Source organism: Salvelinus fontinalis, chromosome 3, assembly GCF_029448725.1.
Source record: "Salvelinus fontinalis isolate EN_2023a chromosome 3, ASM2944872v1, whole genome shotgun sequence".
NCBI classification, from domain to species: Eukaryota; Metazoa; Chordata; class Actinopteri; order Salmoniformes; family Salmonidae; genus Salvelinus; species Salvelinus fontinalis.
The window spans coordinates 52338602-52354103 of NC_074667.1; the positions used below are offsets into that span (position 1 = coordinate 52338602).

Below are 15502 nucleotides of genomic sequence, written 5' to 3' on the forward strand. Positions count from 1 at the left end.
GTGCCTAAACCCAGGTATTTGTTTAGAAATTAACCAGAAATAGTATAGAAGTTTTCTTAATATTATCATTCATGTTTTATTGTTTATGTGGAGCTTTTAAGAAATTACAAATATAGAAATGTAGCAAATGCAAAACAATTTCACATTTGAATGCCCTTTCACATTGGTCTACTAAAATCATAAACATTTGAAAAGGGATATGGCAACTGTAGTCGGTGCGTATTTACAAAATACAGCTACAAGCTCATACCAGTGTTAGCCGTATCAATGATCACAGTGGGACGTATAAACTTTACTTTTATTATTTTACTTTTCATAAACATAGAATATGCCTTTTAACAAAATACAGTCAAATTATTCTGTAAAAGTTTTTATTTTTTGATCTTGAAAAAATTAGCCACCATATTATGTCCAGTGTTTAGACAAGATCAACTTCACACGCAAAATTGGTAAGCAAGTATAAATGCATTTATGTACAGGGCATCCATTGTTACAAAGAAGCTTTTCCTCAGTAGGCTACTTTGTGTCTGTATGCTCTGTATGTTGCTGCCTTTATGGGTCTGCATATGCCCAGGTCTGTTTCACACCAGAGTGGGCACCATGGCAGTGTTTGGGTGTTGGGTGTAGGACAGGTTGGCAGACGGGTGCAGGCCGGAAGGTGGGGGGAGGAAGTGAGGGGTGTGGCTGTAGGATAGCAGTGACCCTGGGCCCAGGGAGTAAGGGCCCCTGTGGTAATCGAGGGTGGGACCCTGTGATAGGTCAGGGTATTGCTCCAACATTGCACTCATCTTGCCCTTCTTGTTCTTGTTGGACACTTTACGGTTTCGTGTTTGGATACCGTCTTTCTTCATAGTAAGGGGTCTGTTGACCTGTGAAAAGAGAAGTGTGCCTTTACTTCATATACATAAGTTAGTACATTCTCTTTCTCCGTTATTACCCTGATACTACTATACTACATGAGGTAGATCTAAAACAAACCGCTCTTGCGGTTCAATGACTAGGGTTCAGTAGCTTGGAGTTGTGTGGGGTTTTGTCTTTTTAACCAGTGAAGGGGTGCTAGCTAGAAGCTGGTAATAGTAGCTCTCTAGCAGTCAGTATACTGTATCAGTGTATCTTGTTCATTGACTCACGTTGTGCAGCTTGAAGTAGAGTCCACAGGCATTGCACACAGGCTCACCGCTGGCATTCCGTCTCCACAATGTGGTTGTGCTGGTGTTACAGTTGGCACATTGTGTCCCAGCCCGCTTACTGACAATCTGAAACAGAGAGAGAGGAATGTACGTCAATTCTGTGGATGAAAGGTGAGTTCCAATGTTCATTTGGATTCTTTGAGTTTTTCAACCAATAGGTTGGCATGTCAACACAATAGAATTTACAACTGATTAGCTTATCCAATCCTTGTGCCATATCATACCAGTCTTTTCTTTGGCCGGATCAGGGGACGGTTTTGGCCATTCATCTTGTGATAAAGCCCACAGGCGTTACACAGGTAGTGTCCTGTCCCATCTCGACGCCATAGAGGGGTGTTAGTGGCTCCACAGTTGACGCACTCCCTGGCGTCTGCCACAAATCACAAACACACTACATCAGTCTCCTACTGGTCATTTGTTCCCAAAGAATCATCTGAAATCGCAAAGGATGTTCAGAGGAAAGCATGGGTGGATTGGCCATCTGGCAATTCGGGCAAATACCTATTGGGCTGGATCATTTTTTAGTTGGGTGGGCTGGTTGAAATTAATACACACACATACGAAAAATTCGAACTATATAAAAATAAAACAATGAAAAAACTTAAGATGGCTGGCCAACCATGGGCATGTTGCGCAATTTCTGTTATACTAATATAAACTGGACAAAAACATAAACGCAACATGTAAAGTGTTGGTCCCATGTTTCATGAGCTGAAATATAAGATCCCCAGAAATGTTCCATATGCACAAAAAGCTTATTTCTCTCAAATTTGGTGCACATATTTGTTCACATCCCTGTTAGTGAGCATTTCTACTTTGCCAAGATAATCCATCCACCTGACAGGTGTGGCATATCAAGAAGCTGATTAATTATTATAGATCAAATCCCATTAGCGGGATCGATTTGACAACATCCGGTGAAATTGCAGAGCGTCAAATTCAAATTAAATTATTAGAAATATTAAACTTTCATACAATCACAAGTGAAATACACCAAATTAAAGTTGAACTTCTTGTTCATCCAGCCACCGTGCCAGATTTCAAAAAGGCTTTACGGCGAAAGCAAACCATGCTATTATCTGAGGACAGCACCCCGCATACAAACACATGCCAATCATATTTCAACCGTTCAGGCGCGACACAAAACTCAGAAATAACGATATAATTCATGCCTTACCTTTGAAGATCTTCTTCTGTTGGCATTCCATAAAATGCCAACAGAAAAAACATCACAAACGGTCCTTTTGTTCGATAAATTACGTAGTTATATCTCCAAAATGCCCATTTATTTGGCGAGTTTGATTCAGAAAAACACCGGTTCCAACTCGCCCGACATGAATACACATTATCTAATGTTACCTGTAAACTTTGTCCAAACATTTCAAACAACTTTCCTAATCTAACTTTAGGTATTTTAAAACGTAAATAATCGATCAAATTTAAGACGCTATAAACTGTGTTCAATAGAGGATAAAATGAAAGTGGAGCGAGCTTCAGGTCACACGCCCCAAACAAAAGAGTACACTTGGCTATACACCCAGAATGGAAAGGGCTACTTCTTCACTACTCAAAGGAAAAACATCAACCAATTTCTAAAGACTTTTGACATCTGGTGGAAGCCATAGGAACTGCAAGCATATTTCTATTATAACGGGCTTGCCATAGGAAACCAATAGAAAACAGATTAACATAAAAAAATCTAAAATCCCTGGATGGATTGTGCCCTGGGGTTTCGCCTGCCAAATCAGTTCTGTTATACTCACAGACATTTTTCAAACAGTGTTTTCAGAGTGTTTTCTATCCAAATCAACTAATAATATGCATAGCTTCTAGGCCTGAGTAGCAGGCAGTTTACTTTGGGCACGCTTTTCATCCGGACGTGAAAATACCGCCGCCTAGCCCAGAGAGGTTAAGAAAATATTGTATTTTTACTCCATACATTTTCCTTGACACCCAAAAGTACTCGTTACATTTTGAAATGGCTAGGAAAATAGTCAAATTCACGCACTTATCAACCGAACATCCCTGGTCATCCCTACTGCCTCTGATCTGGTGGACTAACTAAACACACATGCTTCGTTTGTAAAATATGTCTGAATGTTGGAGTGAGACTGTGGCTTTCCGTAAATTAAAAAACAAGAAAAAGATGCCATCTGGTTTGCTTAATGTAAGGAATTTGAAATGATTTATACTTTTTTTTTGTTGATACTTAAGTATTTTTTTCACTCAAGTAGAATTTTACTGGGTGACAATTACTTTTACTTGAGTAATTTTCTATTAAGGTATCTTTACGTATGATAGTTGGGTACTTTTTCCACCACTGGAAATGTTATACAATCAGAACACATTTTTCTCTCAAGCGCATGTGGGGGAGAGGAGAGTGGCTCACTCATCACAGCAGCAGGCCTCAGCGAGTGCACAGGCACAGGGGCAGGGAAGACAGTTTAAATACAGGAATCATGAGCATAATGCACTTTACTGTTTGACTAAATCATGGTTTTAGCCTTCCAAAAAACTGGAAGTTTTGATTGAGGTGACAATGTAGAATGTTTTTTATTTTCTTATTTTTTTTATTTCAGCTTTATTTAACCAGGTAAGCCAGTTGAGAACAAGCTCTCATTTACAACTGTGACCTTGCCAAGATAAAGCAAAGCAGTGCGACTAAAAACAACAACACAGAGTTACACATGGGATAAACATACGTACAGTCAATAACACAATAGAAAAATCTACGTACAGTGTGTGCAAATGTAGTAAGAGTGATAGATGTGCAGATGATGATGTGCAAGTAGAGATACTGGGGTACAAAAGAGCAACAAATGAAAAAAATAACAATATGGGGATGAGCTAGTTGGGTGTGCTATTTACTGATGGGCTGTGTACAGGTACAGTGATCGGTAAGCTGCTCTGACAGCTGATGCTTAAAGTTAGAGAGGGAGATATAAGTCTCCAGTTTCAGTGATTTTTGCAATTCGTAACAGTCATTGGCAGCAGAGAACTGGAAGGAAAGGAGGCCAAAGGACGTGTTGGCTTTGGGGATGACAGGTGAAATATACCTGCTGGAGCACATGCTACAGGTGGGTGTTGCTATGGTGACCAGTGAGCTGAGATAAGGCGGGGCTTTACCTAGCAAAGACTTATAGATGACCTGGAGCCAGCGGGTTTGGTGCCGAATATGAAGCGAGGGCCAGCCAACGAGAGCATACAGGTTGCAGTGGTGGGTAGTATATGGGGCTTTGGTGACAAAACGGATGGCACTGTGATAGACTACATCCAATTTGCTGAGTAGAGTGTTGGAGGCTATTTTGTAAATGATCGCCGAAGTTGAGGATCGGTAGGATAGTTAGATTTATGAGGGTATGTTAGGCAGCATGAGTGAAGGAGGCTTTGTTGTGAAATAGGAAACCGATTCTAGATTTAATTTTGGATTGGAGATGCTTAATGTGAGTCTGGAAGGAGAGTTTACAGTCTAACCAGACACCTAGGTATTTGCAGTTGTCCACATATTCTAAGTCAGAACCGTCCAGAGTAGTGATGCTAGTCAGGCGGGCGGTTGCGGGCAGCAATCGGTTGAAGAGCATGCATTTAGTTTTACTGGCATTTAAAAGCAGTTGGAAGCCACGGAAAGAGTGTTGTATGGCATTGAAGCTCGTTTGGAGGTTTGTTAGCACAGTGTCCAAAGAAGGGCCAGATGTATAGAGAATGGTGTCATCTGCTTAGAGGTGGATCAGAGAATCCCCAGCAGCAAGAGCGACATCATTGATATATACAGATAGAAAGAGGTGGCCTGAGGATTGAACCCTGTGGCACCCCATAGAGACTGCCAGAGGTCTATTTGAGAAGTAGTTGGTGAACCAGGCGAGGCAGTCATTTGAGAAACCAAGGCTATTGAGTCTGCCGATAAGAATGTAGTGATTGACAGAGTCGAAAGCCTTGGCCAGGTCGATGAAGACGGCTGCACAGTACAGTACTGTCTTTTATCGACAGCGTTTATGATATCGTTTAGGACCTTGAGCGTGGCTGAGGTGGACCCATGACCAGCTCAGAAACCAGATTGCATAGTGGAGAAGGTACGGGGGGGTTCGAAATGGTCCGTGATGTGTTTGAAATGATCGATTATCGTAGATTTATCGGTGGTGACAGTGTTTCCTATCCTCAGTGCAGTGGGCAGCTGGGAGGAGGTGCTCTTCTTCTCCATGGACTTTACAGTGTCCCAAAACTTTTTGGAATTATTGCTACAGGATGCAAAGCTAGCCTTAGCTTTCCTAACTGACTGTGTATATTGGTTCCTGACGTCACCTGAAAAGTTGGATATCGCGGGGGATATTCGATGCTAATGCAGAACGCCACAGGATGTTTTTGTGCTGGTCAAGGGCAGTCAAGTCTGGGGTGAACCAAGGGCTATATCTGTTCTTAGTTCTACATTTTTTGAACGGGGCATGCTTATTTAAGATGGTGAGGAAAGCACTTTTAAAGAACAACCAGGCATCCTCTACTGATGGGATGAGGTCAATATCCTTCCAGGATACCCGGGCCAGGTCGATTAAAAATTGCCTGCTCACTGAAATGTTTTAGGAAGCATTTGACGTGATGAGGGGTGGTCGTTTGACCGCGGACCCATTACGGACGCAGGCAATGAGGCAGTGATCGCTAAGATCCTGGTTGAAGACAGCAGAGGTGAATTTAGAGGGCAAGTTGGTCAGGATGATATCTGTGAGGGTGCCCATGGTTATGGATTTAGGGTTGTACCTGGTAGGTTCCTTGATCATTTGTGTGAGATTGAGGGCATCTAGTTTAGATTGTACGACGGCCAGGGTGTTAAGCATATCCCAGTTTAGGTCAACCAACAGTACGAACTCTGAAGATAGATGGGGGGCAATCAATTCACATATGGTGTACAAGGCACAGCTGGGGGTTGAGGGGGGTCTATAACAAGCGGCAACGGTGAGAGATTTATTTCTGGAAAGGTGGATTTTTAAAAGTAGAACCTCAAATTGGAAAGGTGGATTTTAAAAAGTAGAACCTTGAATTGTTTGGGCACAGACCTGGATAGTATGACAGAACTCTGCAAGTTATCTCTGCAGTAGATTGAAACTTCGCCCCCTTTGGCAGTTTTATCTTGTCAGATTATGTTGTAGTTGGGGATGGAATTTTCTGAATTTTTGGTGGCCTTCAGACACGGCTAGGACATCTGGGTTGGCTGAGTGTGCTAAAGCAGTGAATTAAACAAATTTAGGGAGGAGGCTTCTGATGTTAACATGCATGAAACCAAGTCTTTTACAGTTACAGAAGTCAACAAATGAGAGTGCCTGGGAAATAGATGTGTTGCTGGGGTCTACAGGGCCTGAGTTAACCTCTACATCACCAGAGGAACAGAGGAGAAGTAGGATAAGGGTATGGCTAAAGGCTATAAGATCTGGTAATCTAGTGCGTTGGGAACAGAGAATTAAAGGAGCAGATTTCTGAGCGTGGTAGAATAGATTCAGTGCATATTGTACAGACAAGGGTATGGTAGGATGTGAATACAGTGGAGGTTAACCTAGGCACTGAGTGACGATGAGAGAGGTTGTGTCTCTGGAGGCACAAGTTAAGCCAGGTGAGGTCTCAGAATGTGTGGGGGGTGGACAAAAGAGCTATCTAAGATATGTTGGGCTGGGCTGGGGGATCTACAGTGAAATAAAACAATAATAACTAACCGAAACAGCAGTAGACAAGGCATACTGACATTACGGACAGGCATGTGTAGCCGAGTGATCATAAACGCAACATGGAACAGTTTCAACAATTTTACTGAGTTACAGTTCATATAAGGAAATCAGTCAATTGAAATAAATTCATTAGGCCCTAATTCATGGATTTCACTTGACTGAGCAGGGGTGCAGCCATGGCTAGCCATGGGAGGGCATAGGCCCATCCACTTGCGAACCAGGCCCACCCACTAGGGAGCCAGGCCCAGCCAATCAGAATGAGTTTTTCCTTACAAAAGGGCTTCATTTTATACAGAAATACTCCTCAGGCCTCCTGAGTGGGGCAGGGGTCTAAGGCACTGCATCGCAGTGCTAGCTGTGCCACTAAAGATGATTGGTTTGAGTCCAGGCTCTATCGCAACCGGCACATTGGTGCGGCTGGCTTCCAGATTAAGTGGGCATTGTGTCAAGAAGCAGTGCGGCTTGGTTGGGTTGTGTTTCGGAGGATGCATGGCTCTTGATCTTCGCCTCTCCATACGGGAGTTGCAGCGATGAGACAAGACTGTAGCTACTAATTGGATACCATGAAATTGGGGAGAAAAAGGGGGTAAACATTTTTACAAATTTAAATAAAAAATAAATACTCCTCAGTTTCAACAGCTGTCCGGGTGGCTGGTCTTAGACTATCCTGTAGGTGAAGAAGCCGGATGTGGAGGTCCTGGGCTGGCGTGGTTACACATGGTCTCGGTTGTGAGGTCGGTTGGACGTACTGCCAAATTCTCTAAAGCGACGTTGGAGGCGGTTTATGGTAGAAAATCGCATGCCAATCGCATGCTCCCTAAAACCTTGAGACATCTGTGGCGTTGTGTTGTGTGACAAACTTGCACATTTTAGAGTGGCCTTTTATTGTACCCAGCACAAGGTGCATCTGTGTAATGATCATGCTGTTTAATAAAGAATGTAGTGAAGTAAAAGTAAAAGTAGCCAAAATATAAATAGTAAAGTACTTAAGTAGTACTTTAAAGTATTTTTTATTTAAGTACTCTACGCCACTGAACATTTCAAAATGCAATTGTGGTTAAAACACAGCTTTGGAAGCTTTGTTCCCTTGTCACTGTCAAAGAGAGGAGGGTCTCAGCTTTCTGTAGTTATAATTGTTATTTCTCAACTCTGAATATTCAGCTCAATAGCTACGATTTGGTATGGCTTTGAGGTATTGAGTAGAACTTGAGCGAAATGCACTTGTTGTTGAGGGCATAGGCCTATAAGTCTCATTGTTAATACTGTCGGGCTGTTAAGGTGACCATATTACCACCACACAATCAAATTCACAATAAAATTCCACATGACCATTTAGTCATGGTAACTTGGCTTCTCCAAGCTCTGATGCTGCTGATGGTCATTAGTAGCCTACCAAACTTGACAACTGTCAAGTACTCAGGACTCTATCGTCCCTCTAGTCACTCTGACATCAATGCAAATGTTTACGAAAATAAAATCAAACACTTCATGAGAGCCCATGAGCTCATGTTGCACAATATTTCTATAGGCTAATGCATTTGCTTAGAAAACAGAGTTTTGATGGCCTCTATTAAAAAGAGGATCCCAACAGCTTTCTAAACACTAGGCCTACTTTATTTATTTATCAACTTTCCTAATATTAAGCACAATGCTTCACTTTACAATAGGAGTATAGCCTTCCAGTCTGGCATGAAAATGAACAAAGGGAAAAGCGTCCTCCATTCTTTATTTAGGTGCATAGATGACATGTCTTTTTTCCCCTCATGCTCTGTCCGAGACAGACATGTTAATGGTCCATTCTAAATCCAACCTAATTTCACACATATTTTGCGACTTTCTCAAATCATAGTCGCACACCTCATTCAGCCTAGCCCATAGGCCTATATGTTTTGATAATGTTTGTATCACAACTAAAGTGGCCAAATAACTTCTTAAAATTAAGCACATTATTCTGCCTTACAACGGGTATAGAGCCTAACAGAATTACATAGGCAGCACGAGTTTCAAATTCGGGGAAAATCATTTCACCATAAAAATGCACCTTTATAATAGAGCATTACATGCATAATCGCATTTGCGGTCATTTTTGAGAACAGTGTTTTCCGCTAATTGATTGCATTTTGGAAAAATCGCAATTATAGCCTACTGCCGTGTGCGCATTGCTACACTTATAATATGAAGAAATAGTCTAATAGTTTATCAACATTTTAAGCAAAATGTTCTGATCTGTTGCATCACCCTCATTTCTTAAAAAAAAAATTTGATGCGAGTGGTTGTATTAATTTGGGATCTATTGCATCCCACAACTGTCCCAGAGTATGTTTGGAATATTTATTTATTGCACAGAAGAACAAGTTGTCCAATAGAATAGGTCAACTTCTGTACGATGGGGGATAGTAGATTGACATAGGCTAATGCTTTTGCCTGCTCATCTTATTGGCTGACGAAAAGTAGGCTAAATTTGGACAGTTCTTCTAACATCTTCAATATGCGCCTCGGAATTTGATAAGAGTGACACGTGCAATTGCATCCCCGATGTGCCTGTCTTCACTTGTAGCCTACTGCTTAGCTGTGACAAGGACCTGATCACGTGACGGGCATTAGCTAATAAGAATTAAGATATCTGAGAAAGCCATGTGAGTGAGAGTGCTTTGGAGCACAGCAGCCGGGAGAAGGGAATTATAATTACACTGAACAAAAATATAAACGCAACAAGCGACTATTTCAAAGATTTTACAGAGTTACAGTTCATATAAGGAAATCAGTCAATATAAATACATTCATTAGGCCCTAGTCTATGGATTTCACATGACTGGAAATACAAATATCCATCTGCTGGTCACAGATGCCTTAAAAAATGGTAGGGTCGTGGATCAGAAAACCAGTCAGTATCTGGCGTGACCACCATTTGCCTCCTTCGCAAAAAGTTGATCAGGCTGTTAATTGTGGCCTGTGGAATGTTGTCCCAGTTCCTCTTCAATGGCTGTGCGAAGTTGCTTGATATTGGTGGGAACTGGATCACACTGTCATACACGTCGATCCAGAGCATCCCAAACATGCTCAATGGGTGACATGTCTGGTGCGTGTGCAGACCATGGAAGAACTGGGAAATTATCAGCTTACAGGAATTGTGTACAGATCCTTGTAACATGGGGCCGTCCATTATTATGCTAAAACATGAGGCGATGGCACCAAATGAATGGCACGACAATGGGCCGCATGATCTCGCCATGGTATCTCTGTGCATTCAAATTGCTATTGATAAAATGCAATTGTGTTCATTGTTCGTAGCTTATTCCAGGCCCATACCATAACCCCACCGCCACCATGGGGCACTCTGTTCACAACATTGACATCAGCAAACCGCTGTTCCACACAACGTCTGCCATCTGTCCAATACAGTGAAACTGGGATTCATCCATGAAGAACACACTTCTCCAGTGTGCCCATGGCCATCGAAGGTGAGCATTTGTCCACTAAAGTCAGTTACAACACCAAACTGCAGTTGTGTCAAGACCCTGGTGAAGACGACAAGCATGAAGATGAGATGGTTTCTGCAGAAATTCTTCACTTATGCAAACCCACAGTTTAGTCAGATGTCCTGGTGGCTGGTCTCAGATGATCCCGTAGGTGAAGAATCCAAATGTGGAGGTCCTGGGCTGGCGTGGTTACACGTGGCTCTGCGGTTGTGAGGCCGGTTGGACGTCTGTCAAATTTTCTAAAACAATGTTAGAGGCGGCTTATGGTAGAGAAATTAACTGGAAACAGCTCATGTGCACATTCCTGCAGTCAGTATGCCAATTTCACGCTCTCTCAAAACTTGAGACATCTGTGGCATTGTGTTGTGTAACAAAACTGCACATTTTCACGTTTGCTTTTATTGTCCCCAGCACAAGGTGCACCCATGTAATGATCATACTGTTTAATCAGCTTCTTGATATGCCACACCCGTTAAGTGAATGGATTATCTTGGTAAAGGAGAAATGCCCACTAACAGGGATGAAAACAAATTTGTGTACAAACTATGAGAGATATAAGCTTTTTGTCCGCATGGAACATTTCTGGGATGTTTTATTTCAACTCATGAAACATGGAACCAACACCTTACATGTTGTGTTTCTACTTTTGTTGAGTGTATTATATTCAGCCCAATGGCACAACGGCCACTTTGGCCGCAAAAGGCATGGATTGTTTAGGGGCATTACGGCCACACAAGGGGGAGGCCATGGGAAATTCGAGGCCTGGTGAGAATACTATCAAGTGCTTGTCAAATTGTAATTGAGTGACTGATGAAATATGTGCAGCCTGCAAAAAAAAACAAAGAAAAGCTCATGCCTTTCATGCAACCTTTTTCAAATCATCATTAGAGTCGCATCATGCAGCCTTAGAATGTATTAAAAATCAAAACATATAGCCAATGGTGGAAAAAGTACCCACTTGTCATACTTGAGTAAAAGTAAAGATACATTAAAGGAAAATGACTCAAGTAAAAGTGAAAGCCACCCAGTAAAATACTACTTCAGTAAAATTCTAAAAGTATTTGAATTTAAATATACTTAAGTATCAAAAGTAAAAGTATAAATGGATGTCATAAGGTGAATGCACCAATTTGTAAGTCGCTCTGGATAAGAGCGTCTGCTAAATGACTTAAATGTAAATGTAAATAAATCATTTCAAATTCCTTATATTAAGCAACCCAGATGGCATGATTTTCTTGTTTTTTTAATTTACCCATATCAGGGCCTAACATAAAGACAACTCAGAGAATGCTATTCTGTTTTTCTGAAATAGACTACATTTTCTTCATATCATGTTTCTTTAAACCTGTCTAAAATAAATAATGGATTCAATGTGATGGTGTAGGCTATATTAAATTGATTTATTAGACTTTTTTAAATGTAGATGTTCCAAATGTCTGCATCAGTGAATTGTAGGCTGTACATGGAAGCCAGGAGATGCTAAACGTGTTTATGTTAATTAACTGTCAATTACCATGAAACTGGCAGTTATTTTCTTGACAGTCACCAGCTGACAAAATGTAATGACCGCCACAGCCCTACTGTAGATGGTAGCCTACAACTGCAATGTTTTTTTAAGACATTACATTTACTGTTGGATGAATACATGGCTACTAGCAGTGGGTATTATATTTAGAGTTAGCGATGTAGTTAATGTGTTTTGAGTTTCCACTTCCTCAGGTATTGAACCCCAAATAATTAGCCTACAATATTAGTTAGTGCACATAAAGATGTATGTAATTAAGTAATCTCTACTGAACCCCCCAAAAATCAGGCAATTCTGGAGTCCTATTTTGCTCACCTGGTGGGGACAGCCTCATCTTATTACGTAGTTTGGGGGAGTAGGAGGAGGGGTTAATCCATGCCCCTGGAGAGTAGAGGCCTGCTGTGCTGTAGTCCTGTGGAGAGGTTATGTACGAGCTGTAGGGGCCCAGCATCTGCGAGTGGGAGTGGGGAGATGGTGTGTAAACACCCCCAGCAGCTGAAGTCAGATTCAGAAAACTGCTTCCACCACCTCCCCCTAAAGGACTCAAGCGCTCGGCCTTCAAGGCCTCCTGAAGCCTGGGACTTTCCTTGCCATCCCTGCCTGGAGAGGAGTACCCATTTCTGCAGGAAAACGAGGATGTGGCACTGGAGGCATAAAGGGAGGTTGGGGTGTGTGGGTGCAGTGGAGTCTTGGTGAAAGGGTTGCTGGTCCAAGTAGAGGTTGATGGGTTGTAAGGAGAGCTCAGAGAGTGGCTTCCAGGCCCTTCTAGCCATTGGAGGTTGCTTGGGAGAGAGGGCGAGGAGTACACTTGGCGGACTGTACAAGAGAGATACAATAGACGGGCATAGTTGTCAGGGGAGTCCCTCATTACACATTTTTCAAATACTTTTATATTCAATGTTAATTTAAACTCTGAAAGGTCAACATAAACGTTTTAAAGTTATGTTAGGTTCCACACTGCTGACCTGAGCTGTGTCTGTAGGCTGATGGAGCCCTGCTGTGGCTGGGGTTGGAGAAGTAGGAGGGCAGGCTGGTGAAATCAGTCTCATGGTTGGAGAAGAAGGGCTCTCCCTCCTCTCCTGGAGGTAGTAAGCCAGGCTCTGAGGAGAAGCTGGCCAGGGGATCAGAGCTGAGCAGAGCCGGAGACACCCAGTGAGACTGTTCAGTGGAATCATCCATGTTTACAGAGATAACCAATGACTCTGAAAAAACAGAAAGGATTTGGAGAAATCTGCCATTCTTAGGGAGTCCCAGGGAATAGATCTAGTTGGGACCTGATTTGACCTATAGAAACAACCAGACAGGACCAGCATCTCAGTAGGCCGATGTGATTTACATTCAATAATGTTGTTTGTGTGGATGCCATTTTAAAGAAACCCATGTAACTTCAAGACATGATGGTCCCTCGACAGCAGCAGTTATTTTCTAACTTCCCTTTCAAGAATCCTCATTTGCCTGTGGCTGAAAGTAGACCCTAATAATTAATAAACCTATCTGTAATTACAAACAGTGAACAAACGTTTGCTGACTACAACAAATGACCTTTATAGGAATTCATATTATGCGTTTTATAAAAACAGAATATGAGAGAAACATCCCTGGGCTAAAACATTGAGTTCTTCTAAGGAAAAAAATTATAAAAATTGTAATAATGAAATTGAAAACAGTTCATTCAATGGAAATAATCTGTTTATAGATGTTCAGCACTTACATGGTGCTGGTGCTTAGATAATTTGATATAGTTCAGTGCCAATTTTGCATAATATAAAGTGAGTTTATCACATTCAATGGAATTGATGGTATAATTAATCTCTGCAAACAACGGAAGTATGGTCTGCTCTGTAACAGACAGTACAGGGTGTACAGTAGTTAGTAGTAGACACAATGTTGCACCATATCTTTATTCACTTGTGATAAGGGAAAAGAGGAGCCTAATAGGGTCTGATGGAGTCTGAGAAAATCAGATAGAGTACATTATTGTCCTACTTAATATACCTAGCACCAGTGATATGACGGAATCAACTAATCCCATCTGATTAGTAGAAATCTATTGTAACACAATTACTGCTGACTAACAGCAAGTGGACCATAGAAAACCACTGTTATGGAACTTCTCTTAATAAAAAAATTGTGCATAATATATCAATGCTATCACTGCAATAACAACAACAAAACAATTTGCCCAAATAATCACAATAGGAAAATAGTGAAATGACACTGTAAATTTCCAATGGTATAGGAGAGTTTTACTCTCATTGTATACCAGCCGTTATGGCAAAAATACCTAGATGTCAAAATTGTAAAGTGAAATATTTACAATTCAAATGTTAATGAAAATGCTTTATGTTAAATTAAGATTCAACTCAAATTATTAATCCAACTAGATGAAGAGAAGTAACATACTAAAAATAAAGACATGATGAGCATTTAAGACCCATGTTGATAAGTGTACTGGATATAAATAATTCAATATTGAATAATTCAATTCAAACAATTCAAATAATTCAACAATGCCCTCCTTTACTGTAACTGTAGTGTTACAGTTGTAGCTAGGGTTACCAAAATGTAACATGATGAAAAAGTTTAAGAACTTTATCTAAAGAAGCCATTGCCACTTATCACTTTTATCTCCCATGGTGTTGCAGCCAATCAATCAACGAATGATCTGGAGTAATACAGAATGCTAACTTCCACAGGTTCCAGTTTCACACCATTACACTTCCACTGTCACTCACAGGCTGATAGTGTGTACAGTGGCACTGTAATGTGACAGAAAAGCTGTACCTACCTGAGGTCCCTGTGAGGAGTAGATGTCAAAGGTGAGTAAAGTACGGCCGCAGTAGAAGGATACCCAGCTAGGTGAGAGATTAAGAGATCATACAGCCTGAGGTTTGTATCTGTGTATGTGTGGGAAAATCTCCAGAAGACTAACTGAGTTCTAGAACCCCTCGAAAATGACTGAGATTAAGGTTAGAAAGGGAGCGATGGGAGGGGTTGGGGAGAACCTTTTTGAAAGACACACCTCCTTGTCCTGCTATACTAAGAGATCTAATTTGTCTGTTAGGGTAGACTCACTATAGTCGGTCCCAACTAGAAATTGTCAGCAAATGTATCAATACCCAGAAACTCCTTATTATGATCATTATTTACTTCTATGTTATTGATAGGAATGGTTAACATGAACAGTTTTGAATATTTTCTATATGATTCCATTTATGTCATGGTATTCTTGTATAAAAAAGGGGAGTTGACGGGTATTAATGTGGCTTGTGTCAGTAATATCTGGACTAGCCAACTAAACTCAGCTCCACGATTTACAATAGATTTGAACTGCAACTAGTGTGGGGGGACTGGAGCTCCAACGTCACATAAAATTACGTTTTTATCAAAAACGACATATTTCAGCACCCCAACAATAGACTGTAAATGTATGCTGTTCTTTGGGTGCTGAAATCTGTCATTTTTTTATAACATTTTCATTTTATGTTTGGTCGGAGCTCCAGTCCGCCCACACTAGTCGCCGCTCAACTCTATCTTAAATCGTGGGGTTGAGTTTGCTGGCTACAGTTGAAGTCAGAAGTTTACATACACCTTAGCCAA

General features: G+C 41.2%; 1 protein-coding gene across 1 annotated transcript; it reads right to left on the minus strand.

Moving 5' to 3' along the window:
- Positions 1-280: 280 nt before the first annotated feature.
- gata1a (GATA binding protein 1a) lies at positions 281-14870 on the minus strand. The gene is made up of 6 exons (XM_055917328.1): positions 14691-14870; positions 12868-13104; positions 12218-12718; positions 1415-1560; positions 1131-1256; positions 281-869 (listed from the first exon to the last, which is right to left on the minus strand). The coding sequence occupies exons 2-6, from the start codon at positions 13079-13081 to the stop codon at positions 582-584; spliced, it is 1275 nt and encodes a 424-aa protein (XP_055773303.1). The 5' UTR covers positions 13082-13104; positions 14691-14870; the 3' UTR covers positions 281-581.
- Between the last annotated feature and the right edge of the window lie 632 nt (positions 14871-15502).

Bases quoted from the DNA above. Each gene is read 5' to 3' on its own strand.
- gata1a (XM_055917328.1), bottom strand. From the start codon at position 13,081: ATGGATGATTCCACTGAACAGTCTCACTGGGTGTCTCCGGCTCTGCTC. The intron at 12,719-12,867 runs GTCAGCAGTGTG...TCTCTTGTACAG, and splicing joins AGCCTACAGACACAGCTCAG to TCCGCCAAGTGTACTCCTCG. The intron at 1,257-1,414 runs GTATGATATGGC...TCTCTGTTTCAG, and splicing joins TCCGGCCAAAGAAAAGACTG to ATTGTCAGTAAGCGGGCTGG.